The following is a 16,795-nucleotide window of genomic DNA, read 5'->3' on the forward strand; positions in this document are numbered from 1 at the left end:
AACCTCAACACAACCATATAAGAAATGGAGCGATTTAAATCCGTGTTCCCCTTGTATTTACAATAAGATACAATTAACTTTTCATTTATTGTATAATATCAAACTATTGTAGCATAGAAAATGAGAAATGACACATTCATTAAGATACTGAAAAGTCCAAGTAATTTCAGGCCAAGCATACCATGTGAATAGTTTATTCTTGGATGCAACACTGGAAACACTTGGATTATGCAATCAAACACGGGACATTTTTGTCATGTATTTATTTTGGTCTTCAATATAACCGTTGTGTCCACAGTACACGATGTTTGTATAGTAGTGTAGTCATACTACTGTTATTCATTATGCCATACTTAAAGTTCTTCACTCATGAAAAGAATGAGACTACAAAGTTCAACACTGCATTTCATACTATTGATATTCACTTTGACACAATCTCCAAAAAAATGTGTGCATTCGTATAAACATTTATACCTTACATTTCAGTTCACACATTGGAAACTACAGTCGTTACAACAAATGTAACTTTTTTTCCTTACAAACACTGCCATGTGGCAAATGTCAGGGAAATGAACTCTGGTAAGTTGTGTTTTTAAAATTCTTTTGGGTGCATTGACCGTTTTCGTACGAGTCAACCTTGCATGACCTTTTTCTTTCCTTTTCACAGAATCTCACAGCATACCACTCTCAAAAGTGAGTCATACATTGATGCGACACGTGAACAGTACGCCTGAATGTTCTTTTGGGGTTGAATTCAGCAAAAATGCATTTTAGTAGCATTTATTTTGGCTTTTGTGAATGAGTGTGCTTCCCACAGGATCTTTGGAAACTGTGGTAAAGGGACCTTGAATTTTGTCAAATTTTGCCATCAAATGCATCAATCTGGTTCACTTTGGTAGGAAAGAAAGTGGCTACATCCATGAAGAATTGTAACCACATTCAAGATGATGTAGCCAGAGAATAGATCAAGTCTAACTGCCTTCTCAAAATCAGCCCCGCTCTCATCTCGTGTGTACTTCTAGCAAGAGACTGTGAAAAGCACATGGAGAACTGGCAGGCTGCCACAACTGAGTTAATTAATGGGAAACACTGGGATTTGTTTGTGAATTATTTTTTGAAAGCTTCACACAGCACTCCTTCGCTCACCTGATGTGCTCTGTCAGACCGGTTGGGAAACACGGGCCTGCAGGACCTCAATTCATTAAAAACCTTTTTTAGTCTGGCAGATGTCATCTAAAGCGGATCAGGAAAACAGCAGCTTTATCACTAGCAAGAACTCATACATGTATATATAAAAACAATGTATATATAGCAGTACTATTTCTCTTTCCAGCAAAGGGGAGGGGGAAGAATGACCCATGAGATGAAAAGCTGAGCAGAGCTGAGTTTTATTGCCCGAGGTTGTCGGCCGTTTGATATGTGTCTGTGGCCCCGGCCCTTCAGTAGGAGGCAGGGACCCCCCTCTCGTCTGCGGCCCCGGCCCCGGCCCCGGACAGCTGCATGAAGAGCTCCCCCAGCTCGCTGACCTCGTCCTCGTACTGTGGCCCCCCGCGGTGCTCCCGCTCCTCGATGAAGTCCCACAGCCGCACAGAGTTCAGGAACTGCAAAGCATCATGGGGGCATCACTCTACAGCCACCCTTCAACCAGCCCAAAGCCCGTTGGTATTCACTCTTGCCCTTGGAGAGCCCCGGAGACTGCAGGCTTTCATTGCTCAGCACTTAAACCATCAGTCAGAGCAGCTGATTAGTTAACACACCTCACCTGCTATCTTGGGTCTGAAATGCCTGCTGATGGGGGAACACCATGCATCTCTCCAAGGGTAAGAGCAAATGCCGCTGTAGACCAAGGCTAGATTTGGTTAGCACATTCTTCTCCTGCTCTTTTCCCTTGAGTGAACCAATTTGTGACAAAATCTCTGATGTGCAAAGAGAACTTAACAGGTGCTCTGCTTGGGAGGATAGACTACAGGAAAAAAAAAAACTGAATGGCCCTTGCAAATTTTTTCCGTATACGTAGGATGATTTTGGAAAGGTTCATGAATAATTCATAGCAACCGTACCCAAGCTTTATCTTAAGTGATGATGAAAACACATCAACTGTTCTCATTAAGAACACAATCGTGGCACTGTCGGAAAATTTTAATTGGCTCACGAAATATAGCTCATATGGCATTAACTGTAATTTGTGCAAAGCATTAATATGTGCCCACTTCTACTAATGTACAGAGAGAAGCTGTCTACCAGTAGGAACGTGAGGAAATATGTATCATAGGGCATGAATAAGAGAAGAGGGCATAGGGTAAGAAAAGAGAATCCGAAAAATTTGTTTCAAATATGATCACGAGCTTGCAGAAAAACAGGAGCCCACCTAACCACGAAGGAGGGGGCCACACTGGATTGACCCCAGAGCTTAGAATTGTTTCTCTTGGTGCATGTATTGACTGCTGACTGGAGGGAGACAGGGACTGCCCCACTCTCCCCAGCAACAGAATGTGTATATAAACTGTAATGAAGTATAAGGCATTGTTCTCCGCTTTGGAAGCGCTGGACCCGATATGCATATTGTATAAAGCTGTTGAAACTCTCACTTGTGCAGAGCTGTTATTGTGTTGCAGATTTGTGTCCAACAGTACCTTTAGTGAGGATTTCTTGTGAGACAAAACGTGTAGGGCAGACTAAAGGATTTGACAAAGTTCAAAACTCAATCCTTAATCCCTTGTCCCATCCTTCAACATGTGCCCATGAATTATTCACAAACCTTCCAAACTCATCCTATACAAAAGAATAAATAAATAAAAAGCTGCACACGGTCGTCACGTGTGGAGCATTGCATGTAGGGATTCCCGTCTTACTGGAAGTAAGGGAGGAAAAAGGAGAGGGAGCAACGAAACACAATTACCCCCTCCCTTTTCATTAATAGGGGCCAAATGCCATTTAGTGTGGCTGCCATATTTCACCCTGCCATTTTGGAGGTTCCTTCAAGCAAGGGAAGGAAACATAAACAAGAAAGCATGAAATTCAGATCCAAATCCAGGATGAGATTATCAGGGAGAGGCGACGAACAGGGCGTGGGCCAGGGTGAGGAAGGAGAGGCGGTCCTCACCCGCACGTTGCCCTCGGAGCTCAGCTGCTTGCGTGGTTTGTCTGGCTCGGCCCGCGTGCCGTCAGGGTAGGCGTGCATGTAGAAGCACTTCCCTCCAAACGGACAGGTCCCTCTCCCCTGATCAAAGTACTTACAGGCCTTCTTACTGTGGGACACACAAGCAGCTGGGTGACAACATAGCAGTGCACACCCCCAACACCAAAACACAAATTACACCTCAGTCACACCCCAGCACTGGAATTTAACTAATTACACCTCAGTCACACCCCAACAATGAAAGACAAATGACTCATCATTAAAAGCATTAACACTGGACTTTAACATAACATCAAGGCATGTATACATGCCTCCCAGTCACTCCTACATGATTGAATGATACTTCACCAATCACCACGCCTAAGGAGGTTGGTATCTAGAATGGGACTTCCATAGTAAAACATGTAGAGCAGCAGTCTTGGTCAGACCCTGGTTAAGGCCGACCACACAGGCTGTAACGGGAACATGGTAGGTTTCAAGGGATCACATAGGCCATAAAGGGATTACAGTGGGTTTAAAGGGATCACACAGGATGTAACGGGATCACAATGGATTTAAAGGGATCACACAGGCCGTAATGGGATCACAGGCTTAAAGGGATCACACAGGACGTAACGGGATCACAGTGGGTTTAAAGGGATCAGACAGGCTGTAACGGGATCACGGTGGGTTTAAAGGGATCACACAGGCCCTAATGGGATTACGGTGGGTTTAAAGGGATTTCACAGGCTGTAATGGGATCACGGTGGGTTTCAAGGGATCGCACAGGCCGTAATGGGATTACGGTGGGTTTAAAGGGATTTCACAGGCTGTAATGGGATTACGGTGGGTTTCAAGGGATCACACAGGCTATAACGGGATCACGGTGGGTTTAAAGGGATCGCACAAGCTGTAATGGGATCACAGGTTTAAAGGGATCACAGGACGTAAAGGGATCACGGTGGGTTTAAAGGGATCGCACAGGCCGTAATGGGATTATGGTGGGTTTAAAAGGATCACACAGGCTGTAACGGGATCACGGTGGGTTTAAAGGGATCGCACAAGCTGTAATGGGATCACAGGTTTAAAGGGATCACAGGACGTAATGGGATTACGGTGGGTTTAAAGGGATCGCACAGGCCTTAATGGGATTACGGTGGGTTTAAAGGGATCGCACAGGCCGTAATGGGATTATGGTGGGTTTAAAAGGATCACACAGGCTGTAACGGGATCACGGTGGGTTTAAAGGGATCACACAGACTGTGCCACAGCAGATGTAGCTGAGAGCAGGGAAAGGGAAAGGAGCTGCCCAGAGCAATGCAGCGAAAGGTCAGCGCGTGTCCAGGACTACACAGGCCAGGCATGAAAGGGCTTTCTGTTACAAACAGTGTGCCCCAGCCCTTCCACGGCACGCCATCTCACCCACCTGCAAGACTTTGAAGATGCATGCAAAGTTTGCTGCTGCGGTGGCACTGTGGTGCAACTTTTCAAATCAAACTGACGCAAGACCAGCAGACATTGTGGGTTTCCAAAATAGGCCGCTGTCACAATCAGCCTGGTAAAACCACACTTCCTGCCATACTGGGCAGTATGTTCTGAGCCATGGAAATGCAACAAGCATTTAACTTTCACTTTTAACTTGCATGTTTTTTGGTGTATTATTTCATTGTTTTCCATATGGCAAATTTTTTTTGTTCCATTTGTCCAACTATTTTGGATACATACAGAATTTTCTGTAATGACTAAGGGGCATTTAGTGGTTCGTGCTTATATTTTGAGCAGATTAATTTCATACTTCTATTCACCTGTATAAACATAAATATACATTTTTATATTGTGCCGTTAATTCTTCCATTGAGCACATCAATATCAGATTACATACATTACAGTTCTTTAGAAATGAAAATATCTTTGAAGCTTAAACAAGTTTGTAAGTATCTTGAGATTCTGTTCATTGTGCACAAACACAGTTTGGGCCAAGTGAAAACATACTAAAACTGAAATACCACACACACACACACACACACACAAAAAAAAAAGATTACTAAATTAATTTTACAACAGTTATGGATTTCATGCCTAACCTGTGGAAGAACCTATGCACTTGTAAATCGCTTTGGATTAAAAGCGTCTGCCAAATGACAAAAAAATTAAATATTCCAATGTTTAACTTAGTATTCAAGTATTCCACATTGGAAAGGAGATCATGCAAACACCCCTTCCCATAACCATAACCTGAATAAACCAGTATGCAGTATGAGTTTATGAGTAGCCAGTAAGAAACCAGTATAAGACTTGGGATATTCCTCTTAAATGCAATACTGAATCATGTGGAATATATTTGAAATATCTCCAACCTGGAAATTAATGTCTGTGCCTTCTAGATTTCATGGAATATTGGGTCGTAATTCACTCACTAGCATGCCATCACGCCAAACTCAAAAAGTCTACATTTTTGGAGGGACTGCGAGACATTTTTTCTGTTTCAAAAGACAGCCACAGTATTTCACAATGCATGTAAGCACAGCTTTTCTGAATACGACCGTAACCAAGAATAAGGACGATTATCTGAATTTGCATGTAAACACTACACCTGTACTGATCAGCTTGAGGTCTGTCAGTACAGGTGATTGATAGTTACAATGTTGACTTCAAAGTGAACTAGGACTGCACGTTATATCATATTTATCACCATTTAGATATGAACATGCAACTGCAAATAGGATTTTATTTAAATTATGTTCCATTAAATTGATTGACTGTTCATGTGCAATTTGTTCAATAAAAGCATATTGGATTTAAAACATAATAATAATAATTTAAATTCAGTGTACCTACAGCAGACAGGCATTTGAACTGTGCACACTTCAATATTTGTTTACTTATCGCAAGTCATGTCATCATGGCAATATTAAACAACGTTATCACATTTTCCTCATATCGTGCAGCCCTAAAGTGAACAAGTTTCATTTCATTGATAGAGGTCATTTTCTACTGACAGATAACTGACACTCGGCAGGCTGTCTTGCTCTCTCTGTCTCTGAAACGGACCCAAATACAGAGACAAGTGAGCCCAACACAGGAAATTCATAAGGCTTGATGGTCTGAGGGCCACATCACCACATCACCACATCAGAGAGTGCAAAGCCAACAGCCTCCCAAACAAATCTCTTTCATATGGCTCTTCCATGAGGAGGAAACTGACTTTAAAGCTTTTTTTCCCTTCCTGGAACCAGCAGCAGAAAGATGGCAAGCTTGCAGTCAGTTTTGAAAGGGGTTTCCCTCTGCGTCAGCTGTATCAAAGGGCCTTCAAAGGCACCAGCGTGAAGAAGAAATGGAACAGCAGCCATTTCAACCCCAGCAGCCCAGCCAGGAGTCCACTGCTGACCTTTGTGTTTCTATTTCTGTGGGCCAGCTGAAAGGCAGCTAACCTTGAGCACACTCTAGCCTGCTGCACTGGGCCTTCATGAACCCAGGAGCGGAGCCTGCAAACAGGCACTTTCAGAATGCACTGTGCCTGCAGTTTGGGTCTTTGTGTTTGTGTTTGTGTTTGTGTTTGTGTGTGTGTGTGTGTGTGTGTATGTGTGTATGTGTGTATGTTATGTAAGTAACAGTGAGAAGCAGTAGTAGTTCTGTGCAACAGCTTCATTAGTATATTTTCTGTAGCTCTTGTCAAAGACATTGTGGATTATAATATTGAACAAAAAAATTATGTAAATAATCTTTCCGACTTTTGAAAACATTACAATTTCATTACTCCTCTGAAGAATGAAATGCAGAGGGCAAAGCCAGGGAAACACAAATGCATGCATGCGCGCGCACACGCACGCACGCGCGCGCACACACACACACACACACACACACACACACACAAATAATACACATACAAAAACACACTGAGGAGTAACACAGTTTCACTGAACAGTTCAGACATTCAGTCTGCAACTATAAGTCAATCAATGGATACTCATTCCCTTTCACACGCGCGCACACACACACACACAATGTGAAATTACTTCGACAACATACCCTGATCACTAGTCATTTCAGAGTATTTGTTGCCTGATATAAAAATTATACAGACAGAGGCACATAAACATCTCCAAACTCCACATAAACTTTCCTAAAATTCTGAAATTTATAAAATGCCTGAACTGTGAAGACCAAAGCACACATAACTGTGGGAATCAGTTACAGAGTATTCCACCCATCGTAAAAGTAACAAATAAATTACAAAATGACAAACAGCATATGTCCGTCAGTTGTTCTGACCTGACTCCAGTTTTGAATTCCTCAATGAGCCGATTCTTCTCCTGCTGGTCCTCCACCCAGTACACACTGGGGATGACAAACTCCGAGACCACGCGACACTCCGGGCACGACCTGGGCACACAGGGCAGGAGTGAGCCTCGCACAGCAAGCCTCCTCTACTCTCAGCTCACTAGAGCATGTTCTCCCACACAGCAGAATCCCCACCATCGAAGCTCCGTGTGGTGTTAGAGGAGCCGCCTCTGCTTCAGTGGACACATTCAGACACCCAAGTTCATCATCTGAAACCCTCATTTTCATGTTTCTCCCAGCTTGGTTCTGACCAGCTGACTGGTGTGACTGTTGCCACCTTCATGTGCAGTCAGTAGCCACCGCTCTCCGCTCCCTGGCCCACCAGCTGGGGGTGAGTCAGGCAGGTGCAGGGGTAAACGTGGTGCAGCGAGACAGTGAATGCCCAGAGGAGGGCACTACTGCTCCACAACCCCAGGCTGGATGAGTGATACAATTTCTTTTAAAGGACAGTTCACTTCCTTGAATTTTAATACATATACAGTGGGATCCAAAAGTCTGAGAGCACATTGAAATTGTAATGAGACCACATTGTAATCCTGGAAGACCTACTCGAAGACCAAAGAAGAGCAAGGAGTGCTGCACAATCCACAATCACCTGACCTCAACCTCATTGAACATTTATGGGGGCACTTGAAGACTGACAAAAGCCAAGCATTCAGTAACATCCCAAGATGCTCTTTGGAACATCAAATAATGCTGGGATAACATGGATCATCAGGTTTTGCACAAATTGGTGGAGTCCATGCCAGCTCGAGTGCATGTTGCCATTAAAGCAAAAGGGGGACATACCAATACTAAGAAATTCAGAAATGTATGGAAATTTTCACTCAAATCATGCTGATAATATCATGTATAATGAAAAGGTTTGTACTAAATTAAAAAAGAATGCAAAATAGAAGCATTTTCACTTGTGGTCTCAACTTTGGACCCCACTGTATATATCAATTACATTTTAGAGCATGTCTTCAATTGGCCCAGACAGTTTCTCTGTGTGACATTAAAGACATTTTAATCATTTACAGAGGTTTCTGACATACAGTCACAGCTTGACAATGGACATTTGGGGGTTCATATGTCTAAAGCAACCCCCCAGCAGTTTGCACAGTGAACCCAGCCCGATCCCCTCCTTGGCCCTCTGTGCTCTGAAGGCACAGGGAGGCGCAGGGAGACACAGGGAGGCGCAGGGAGACACAGGGAGGCACAGGGAGACACAGGGAGGTGCAGGGAGGCACAAGGCGGCACAGGGAGGCGCAGGGAGACGCATGGAGGTGCAGGGAGGCTCAGGGAGGCACAGGGAGACACAGGGAGGCACAGGGAGACACAGGGAGGCACAGGGTGACACAGGGAGGCACAGGGAGACGCAGGGAGGTGCAGGGAGGCACAGGGAGGCTCAGGGAGGCACCGGGAGGTGCAGGGAGACACATGGAGGTGCAGGGAGGCACAGGGAGGCGCAGGGAGACACATGGAGGCGCCGGGAGGCACTCACTTGATGATCTTGTTGTCGAACTGCTTGGCGCAGCGCCACTGGCGGATGCAGCTGAGGCAGTAGGTGTGGCAGCAGCTGGACAGGATGCCGAAGCGGCGCTCGGAGGGCACGGCCTTCTCGTACACCACCTCCATGCAGATGCTGCACACCTTGTCCTGGCTGTGCTGCGCCGCGAACGCCTTCTCCATGTCCACCTCGAACGCCATCATGCACATCTGAGCGGGAGGAAGAGCCGAGGGGTCAGCGTCTGCCCCGCCCCCAACCGCCCGCTCTGTGAGCACTAATGGAGGCCCACAGCCTGGGAGAACCTGAGAGCGCTTTAAAAGCGATGTACGTGACTCAGCTTTAAAAGGAATGCACAAAGGTATCGTCGGATTTCAATCTGGGGAAAATGGAACCATCGCTCAAAGTGCAAAAATTATAAACTTTGAAATGTCTGCCACAAAATTATTTTCTTTATTATTATTATTATACCAGCTGACTTCAGAGGACTGCACAACAGTCAATGCAGGCAGACCGCAGGCACCCAGTCACACAGTCTGCTAGGGCAGGGTACACTCTGCTGACCGGAAAACCCATTACCTGGTTGGGCCATGGCCTGTATTGCATTGTACACAATCACCCAAGGGAAGCACTCTGATATCGGAGTACACCAACCTTGCCTCCCCACCCCCTCTCCCTCTCTCCCTCTCTCCCCACCCCTCTCCCTCTCCCCCTCCCTCCCCGCCACCTCTCCCCCTCCCTCCCCACCACCTCTCTCCCTCCCTCTCCTCACCTTCTCGTGTGCTCTCCTCTGCTCTGGGTCATGAGGGTGCAGCACCTGCAGCCTGCAGATCTCACACATGTCTCCGTGGAGATAAGAGCAGCTGTTGCCGTAGTGACACTGGCCTGCAGCAGCGTAGGGACAGAGCTGGGGCCCGCTGGGGAAGGAGGGCCCGGCCGCAGAGCTCTCCAGGCCGGTCCTGATGGCATCCAGGTAGGAGTGAGGCTTGGCCTGAGAGGCCTCGTCCCTGTACTCCCAGCACTCTGGCTCCTGGAGCTCCGCTCCCTCTCCAGTGTACGGCAGAGAGCGTCCCTCACAAGCGCCTCCCAGGGCTGAGGCAAACACAACCACCGTACGGGTCAAAGGTCAAAAACCACCAACAGGTCAGAGATGCAACTTCCCAGTTGTACATGGACATGGCATTGTTAAATTAAGATGTGTGACATCGCTGCTGCCTTCAAGCTGAATTGCTCCACAATTAAATGAAGCAGTCCTGCCACCTAGTGGGATGTTTACAGATACAGCATTATCTAAGCACAATATCAGTTTCTTCTTCCATTTTATAAAAGTATATTGATTTCCTTTCTCTGACCATTTTTCAGAAAATGTCAGCCAGCTGAGCAGACCAGGTAGGCCGTAATGTAAATAGGGAGCCGTGACAGGGACAGAAAGAGTCAGTAACCTCTCTGTGTCACTCACCTCTGTCTCTCAGGACCAGGGGCTTCTTGCCTCTCCGGCCCGAGCCGGCTGGGGGGCAGTTTCCTGTGGCAGCAGCAGGGGCCGCGCTGTCCCGGATAGAATGCTCCACCGGCACACCTGCACCCCGCCCAGCTGACGGCTTAATGTGGTCATACCTACAAGTGATATTTCACGTTTATCATACGGAGAAAGCATAATGTGCTAAAATGTACATTATGAAAAACAGTGCCAGTTAGACTCTTTTCGGAGGCTTTAGCCCCCCCTAGAGCCTATTGCCCATTGCCCCCCCAATCATCCTTTCTGTCAGCTCCCCAACTCAAAGGCACCACCGAATCCATAACATTAGAATATGTGTCATTTCCACAGGGGATGCATCCCTCCAATATCTGAGAAAGCCTTATCTGTCCCCCCCAATGTTTATGTCCCTACATTGAAACAGGGCCAGATATGTAGTGCTCTGTCCCTTCTGCCCCAAACTACAGACATATTAAATTCACACTGAAAGCAGTACTGTCCTCATTTCTGATATGCAGATTGCTGGGAAATGTGCCTGTGTAGACAATGTTCTTGTCCAATGTAAGATCCTATTTTTCATATTGTGATGATGCTGAATAATGTAACTACGTAGCCTATAGTTCTGGCAGCGAAAATTGAACATCAGCCTGTTCTCTAGGGAAAATGGTAACCAAGTTATCAAAGTCGGATGGCTTTTCATTAAGCAGTCACCAAACCGCATCTCCACCGTGGCAAAACTTGTGTGTGACCAGCACTAACTACGCAAGGATGCCCTTCAAATGAGCGAGTAGACAAAGTGCTTTTCAAGGGGATTGGTGTGCCTGCTGTGCCAGCCTGTATAGCCACTGGCTCTGTGGGCATCAATGTGATTTCTATTTGTGTAGCAAAGTCTTCATGCTAAACAAATTTGATTAAAGATAATGTAATCCCAATCTGTTTCTAAAAGTGAAAGAACCAGATAATCCAAAACTATAAACCGGCGAGGGTGTGTGTAGTAGATCTTTCTGATCTTCAAAATTGCATAGGCATCCTACTGATCAGAAACGGATAACATTTATGACCCGCACATTTGCCTTATTAGCTAGCTAGAAGTAAGGCTAAACTTTGTGCAGTTTGTGGCTGCAGCAATAGTCTACTTCCAAGCCGGCTAGTGAACTCCTCGGCCAGTGATCAAGTTTGGAAATCTGTAAATTACACACGTTGTCTAAACCTATTAAGTGTCTTTCCATATGATTACATTATTTGCCTCCTGTAAGAAATCACTACAGTGCTGTAGCATGTAAAACGTGTATATACAAAAGGTTCTATAATTTATAAATGGTTCATCCAATATGGATGACAATACCCTCAAAGCTGACAGTCTGCACTTCAGCCTCATTGTCCTTGTACCCTTTCAAACTCAGTACCAGAGTACAGAACCAAAATAACAAAAAATGTGCCACTGTCCAACGAATTATGGTGCCCACTGTATAATTGTAAGACCAAGGGAATAACTCGTATGTTTGGGTGCATATCAGTTTAAAGTACATAGACGACATGATAAAGCTGACAGAAGAATTCGTGTATAACGGGAAAGGAAGGGATCTCACCGGCAGCGATCACCATAGGCGCACAAGCCTTTCTGGTAGAACTTGCAGATTGTAGATGGCTTGCTTGTGCTCAGATCATGAGAAAACATACACCTGCTTCCCTCGCGACAAACTCCATGCAGGAAATACCTATCAAAGGAAAAACAAATGCGGTCACGTGATAGACACAATATTTACAGAAGACTGCGTTTCCTGTATATTAGCAAGCAAGCGCTAGTTAAGATGGCAAGAACTATATTAGGATATTGTAAATGAGCTAGCTAGCCAACCAATGGGCGTCTGGTAATTATTATGTTCTATAATATTAGACACAATTTACCCCCACGAAACTGATGTACTTATAGCTCAAAAAGCGAGCTATTATATCCACTGCGTGGTCACTGGCGTTATGCTTTCGCCCACCAATTTCACGAAGCTATTGTTAACGATAACATAAGCAACATGGTTTCCTAGTAATGGAAAGCTAAACATCTGGCTCACGTTCGAGTAACAGTAGACAGCGAACGTAAGCTGTGACATGTTGCTACTAAGGTATGACCCAGCCTAGGACTAGAACATGCAGGCTAGACATTTGGCTAGGTAACGTAGATAGCAAGCAATCCAACTGCAAAAAGAACCTATCGAGCTAGCGATGATTAGCCAACAACTAGATTTCATAAGCATTTGCCAGAGAGACGTTAATGTGAGTGAATTGCTAGTTACCTAGCTAACAATTTCTAAAATGTAGGTAGCTAGTATATTAAGCTAAGAATATCCAGCTAGCCTAAGTCTAATTAATTGAATGAAGCTGCTGATGACCTATCGGCGAACTATTAAATAATTGTATGATTTGGTGCTGGCTAGCCAAGTTTGCTTTTTATACATAACCGTCATCTACCTGCAAGTGACTTGCTTTGTGGTCATTTTTCTTCGTCCATTAGAGTAACCGTATTTATCTTCCTCTTGCCACTTTTGGGTGCAATCTTGAACTATCACCCCCTAACAATCCCATTCGACGTACCAAAGGTTCCGGGTAATAAAGCGCCAACCGTTGTAGAAATAACGTGGTCATTTACCATCGAGATAGTCATTAGACTAAATATTTTTGGTAAGACATGTCATTGAACTACCGGAACCTAAGTTGCTGCCAATAATGTAATAGAAGTTGCAAAAAAGCTTGAAGGAATACGAATGATCAGTGACCCTATGCTATATATAATCAATTTATATATTTACAGAAAATGAGAGATATATTAGGAAGGCTTCATATTCATAAAATTAATTGCTCTCGTGGAAATTGTAACATTTTCAAACTAGAACGAACCATATATATAATTACAATATTTAATTATATAATTACAATAAACTATCAGACTCATAAAACACACACACACACACACACACACACACACACACACACACACACACACACACACACACACATACACTTGTAGGAAGAATAATTTATTAATGTGCCTTAATTCTACCAAATATTTCAGTCGGTATGCAATAATTAAACAGCACAATTATCACACTAGCAAGTCCATGTGCTGAAGAGCACAGGCTTGCTGTTATGGTATAGAGCTGAATTCGTTGGCATTTGAAATTCAATTGAGTAATCTTTATTAAAACGTTTATGAAATGTGCAGGCACGTTTGTTTCTATGTGCCGTTACATTATAGGGACACATACGAATTAAACTTTAACTCCAAAAAATGTATAAGCATAATTTCCGTAGCAAACTGCCATATCCATTATCAATGAGGGTATACTATTTTTCTTCTAACGAAGGTAATGACATTTTGGCGATATAGGCTAATATTGTGTCCCAAAATAGTAGGCTATTTTTGTACCAAAGCGCCCCCTGCGGGTAGCTCATTCGTACTCGGACAAATAGTAGTTTTACCTTTTGGATCACAATCGTTTTCATGTAGACTACTGTAGCTTACTATTGGCTGTTATTGTTCTGTTATGCCATAGCCTACTTAATTAATGTAGAACTTGCGGTTTGCAGACTTCTTCCTGGAACTTAACAAGTCCCGGCAGCTTCACCACAGCACAGTTCTGTGAGCTCCGCGGCTCCACCCTCAAACACTTGCGCATATGGCCAATGTGTGCGGGTTAATTTCTTCCCCTTCCACTTCCCTAATGGACAGAACATTAATAAAATACTACCACTGCAATAAATATATATATTGTTTTTCTGATTGTTGCGAACGCAACGAACATTCATCTCGTTCATTCAAGATCGAACATCTTGAACAGGAATCAGGTTCGTTACATTGTCCTGTTTGTTTTGGGCGATTGAAGTTTAACCTTCTCGAAGCACCTGTAAGTATTCCCTGTCCATTTACAAATGGCCACAATGTTCCATGCGCGTTCAATATAGGATCCATGCACGGACCCTTGCACATCAGGTGGGTTTTATTATAACGTTAGTATACTGTAGTTTGCAATAGCTATAGAAGCATATTAAAAAGCAAGTATTCCAGTTCATTGTAATATAAAATCAAGCTATGATCTTAACAGCTCTACAAACTCTCAGATTGACCTTTATTGGAAAGTGTATTTCGCCTTTTAACACGTTCTTAATCTACTTAAGGTGAATGTTACGTTTTTAACGTTTGACTTTGTACTTCGTTAGGTTTGCATTGTGACTATGACTTCCATGTATGTTTACAGCGAAGATGATGACTCTGAGCTGCATATTGGGATAACAGACTCTAAAGGTGCAGTTTGAATCTATCTAGTAGCCTGTCTATAATGCTGTGTGTCTATAATGATATTAACTCATAGAATACGCTGCAATTTATTTATTTTATATAGCCCTACTGAGAGGGCAGATCTTGGAATTGGAAACATTAGAGGTACATGATGACAGAATTGCGGGTTGTCACTGTGCTGTTTACAGGATCTGTTCATTATGCAGGTCTGGTATATAACTACACATTGGCAGGGATTAGACGGGATGACTGTGGATGGGAGCAGTGCATCAGCGTGCCACTGGTCCAGCCTGACAGGAACAGCCTGAAGGAGCAGTGGCACAGGGAACTAGAGCAGTTCTCCTCAACGGACTCCTGGACATCACAGAGGTATCTTTAAACCTTATAATTCATATTCATAAGTATTCATCTAGCAGTTGTTTAACATGGATTAACAGATAACTCAGCCATTGTGTACACCACATAATGTTGTAGATCTAGACTTGGAGTTTTAGACATAGGGCCTGTTTTACCAGCACATACAAAACAAAGAACTGGTATGTTTTGTGCCAATTGGTTGTGGTACACATTTTTTGTGTGCTAAAAGGTTTTGCACATGCAAAAGGTCTTAGTAAATCAGGCCCATGGTGTTAGCTGTTGTGTTGTAAACACAGACCGTGTCACCTCTTTCATGTGATGTGTCCTGTATACACTCAGTGATCACTTTATTAGGTAGACCTGTACACCAGTTGGTTAATGCAAATATTTAATCAGCCAATAATATGGCAGCAACTAAATGCAGAAAGGCATGCAGACGTAGTCAAGAGGTTCAGCTGTTTTTCAGACCAAATGTCAGAATGGGGAAGAAATGTGATCCAAGTGACTTTGACCATGGAATGATTGTTGGTGCCAGACAGGGTGGTTTTAGTATCTCAGAAACTGCTGATCCCCTGGGATTTTCATGCACAGCAGTTTCTAGAGGTTGCAGAGAATAGTGTAAAAAAACAAAAAACATCCAGTGAGCGGCAGTTCTGCGGGCAAAAACAGGTTGTTAATGAGAGAGGTCAGAGGGCCAGACTGGTCAAAGCTGACAGGAAGGTGACAGTAACGCAAATAACCATGCATTACAACAGTGGTATGCAGAAGAGCTTCTCTGAACACACAACAGACAAACCTCTTAAGTGGATAAGCTACAGCAGCAGAGGACTTAATAAGTCTAAAGAATAAGTATAATAAATACCTGTGCTCACAGAGTGTATATGGATCCTTTATGGAATAAAGATGTTTCTATTTTAATTTTGCTTTCATTAAGCATTTTGTCAAAGAAGTATGAATGAAGAAAGAGCTTCTTTTAAAAAAAAAAAGAAGTATGCAATGTGATTAACATGTTCTCAAGTATTGTGTGGGACTAAAATATCAACATAAAGGGATTAAAGAAGTTGCAGTTTTTTGTCAAGAGAGATTATTAGATTTACAATGATTCTGTGTTTTCCAGATTTTGTGAAGAGAGAGAATTTGGCTCCAGATGCTATGGTTTTGCCCTCTCCTTTATAAACCACATGCGAGCCATTGAGGGTCAACGGCTTCTTACAAGAGATGAATTCACAGGAAAATTTGTCCTTCCAAGAATTAAGATGGCATCCAAATATATAAAAACCTACCAAGAGGTTTCAAAGCATGGCTTTTATGTAGCAGACACATGCAGAAATGAGAAGCTATGAGTTTGTGTGGCAGTGGAATGCAATGATTGGGGAAATGGGCTTGGAACCTAGAAGTTACAGGTTTAACTCCCAGGTACAGTAGGGCTGGGCACTGTACCCTTGGAGTAAGGTACATAACCAGAAGTGCTTCAGTGTATGTCCAACTGTATAAAATAATATTATGGAATTTTCAATGGATAAGAGCATCTGGCAGTAAAATGTAATAATGTCTATTTTGTTATTAATAAGTAATGACTGCCTCAAAACTCAACAGAATATCAACAGAATATCCATGTGCTCTTAAAATGGTACACATTATAAACATCTCATAGCAAGTTTGTGTCTGCTAAAAATTGGAATTGCCTTCTCTAAAATCTCTGTGAAATGGAAATGGCTTCCATGG

At 43.5% G+C, this 16,795-nt stretch overlaps 2 protein-coding genes across 5 annotated transcripts; one reads left to right on the plus strand and one right to left on the minus strand.

Moving 5' to 3' along the window:
* Positions 1-161: 161 nt before the first annotated feature.
* On the minus strand, positions 162-14,072 carry mkrn2 (makorin, ring finger protein, 2). Of its 3 annotated transcripts, none has more exons than XM_061218838.1 (8): positions 13,897-14,072; positions 12,012-12,140; positions 10,408-10,562; positions 9,721-10,040; positions 8,946-9,160; positions 7,391-7,501; positions 3,104-3,248; positions 162-1,601 (listed from the first exon to the last, which is right to left on the minus strand). In XM_061218838.1, exons 2-8 carry the CDS (start codon positions 12,098-12,100, stop codon positions 1,440-1,442), a joined length of 1,197 nt encoding a protein of 398 aa, XP_061074822.1. In that variant the 5' UTR covers positions 12,101-12,140; positions 13,897-14,072; the 3' UTR covers positions 162-1,439. The 3 variants fall into 3 exon arrangements, with proteins under 3 accessions (XP_061074822.1, XP_061074821.1, XP_061074823.1); XM_061218837.1 differs by lacking the exon at positions 13,897-14,072 and adding an exon at positions 12,889-12,988; XM_061218839.1 differs by lacking the exon at positions 13,897-14,072 and adding an exon at positions 12,714-12,735.
* mkrn2os.1 (MKRN2 opposite strand, tandem duplicate 1) lies at positions 14,060-16,783 on the plus strand. 2 transcript variants are annotated; one of them, XM_061218840.1, is made up of 4 exons: positions 14,060-14,407; positions 14,673-14,719; positions 14,920-15,082; positions 16,188-16,783. In XM_061218840.1, the coding sequence occupies exons 1-4, from the start codon at positions 14,094-14,096 to the stop codon at positions 16,411-16,413; spliced, it is 750 nt and encodes a 249-aa protein (XP_061074824.1). In that variant the 5' UTR covers positions 14,060-14,093; the 3' UTR covers positions 16,414-16,783. The 2 variants fall into 2 exon arrangements, with proteins under 2 accessions (XP_061074824.1, XP_061074825.1); XM_061218841.1 differs by having other exon boundaries at positions 14,211-14,407; positions 14,635-14,719.
* The last annotated feature ends 12 nt before the right edge of the window (positions 16,784-16,795 follow it).

This window comes from Conger conger, chromosome 14 (assembly GCF_963514075.1).
Source record: "Conger conger chromosome 14, fConCon1.1, whole genome shotgun sequence".
NCBI classification, from domain to species: Eukaryota; Metazoa; Chordata; class Actinopteri; order Anguilliformes; family Congridae; genus Conger; species Conger conger.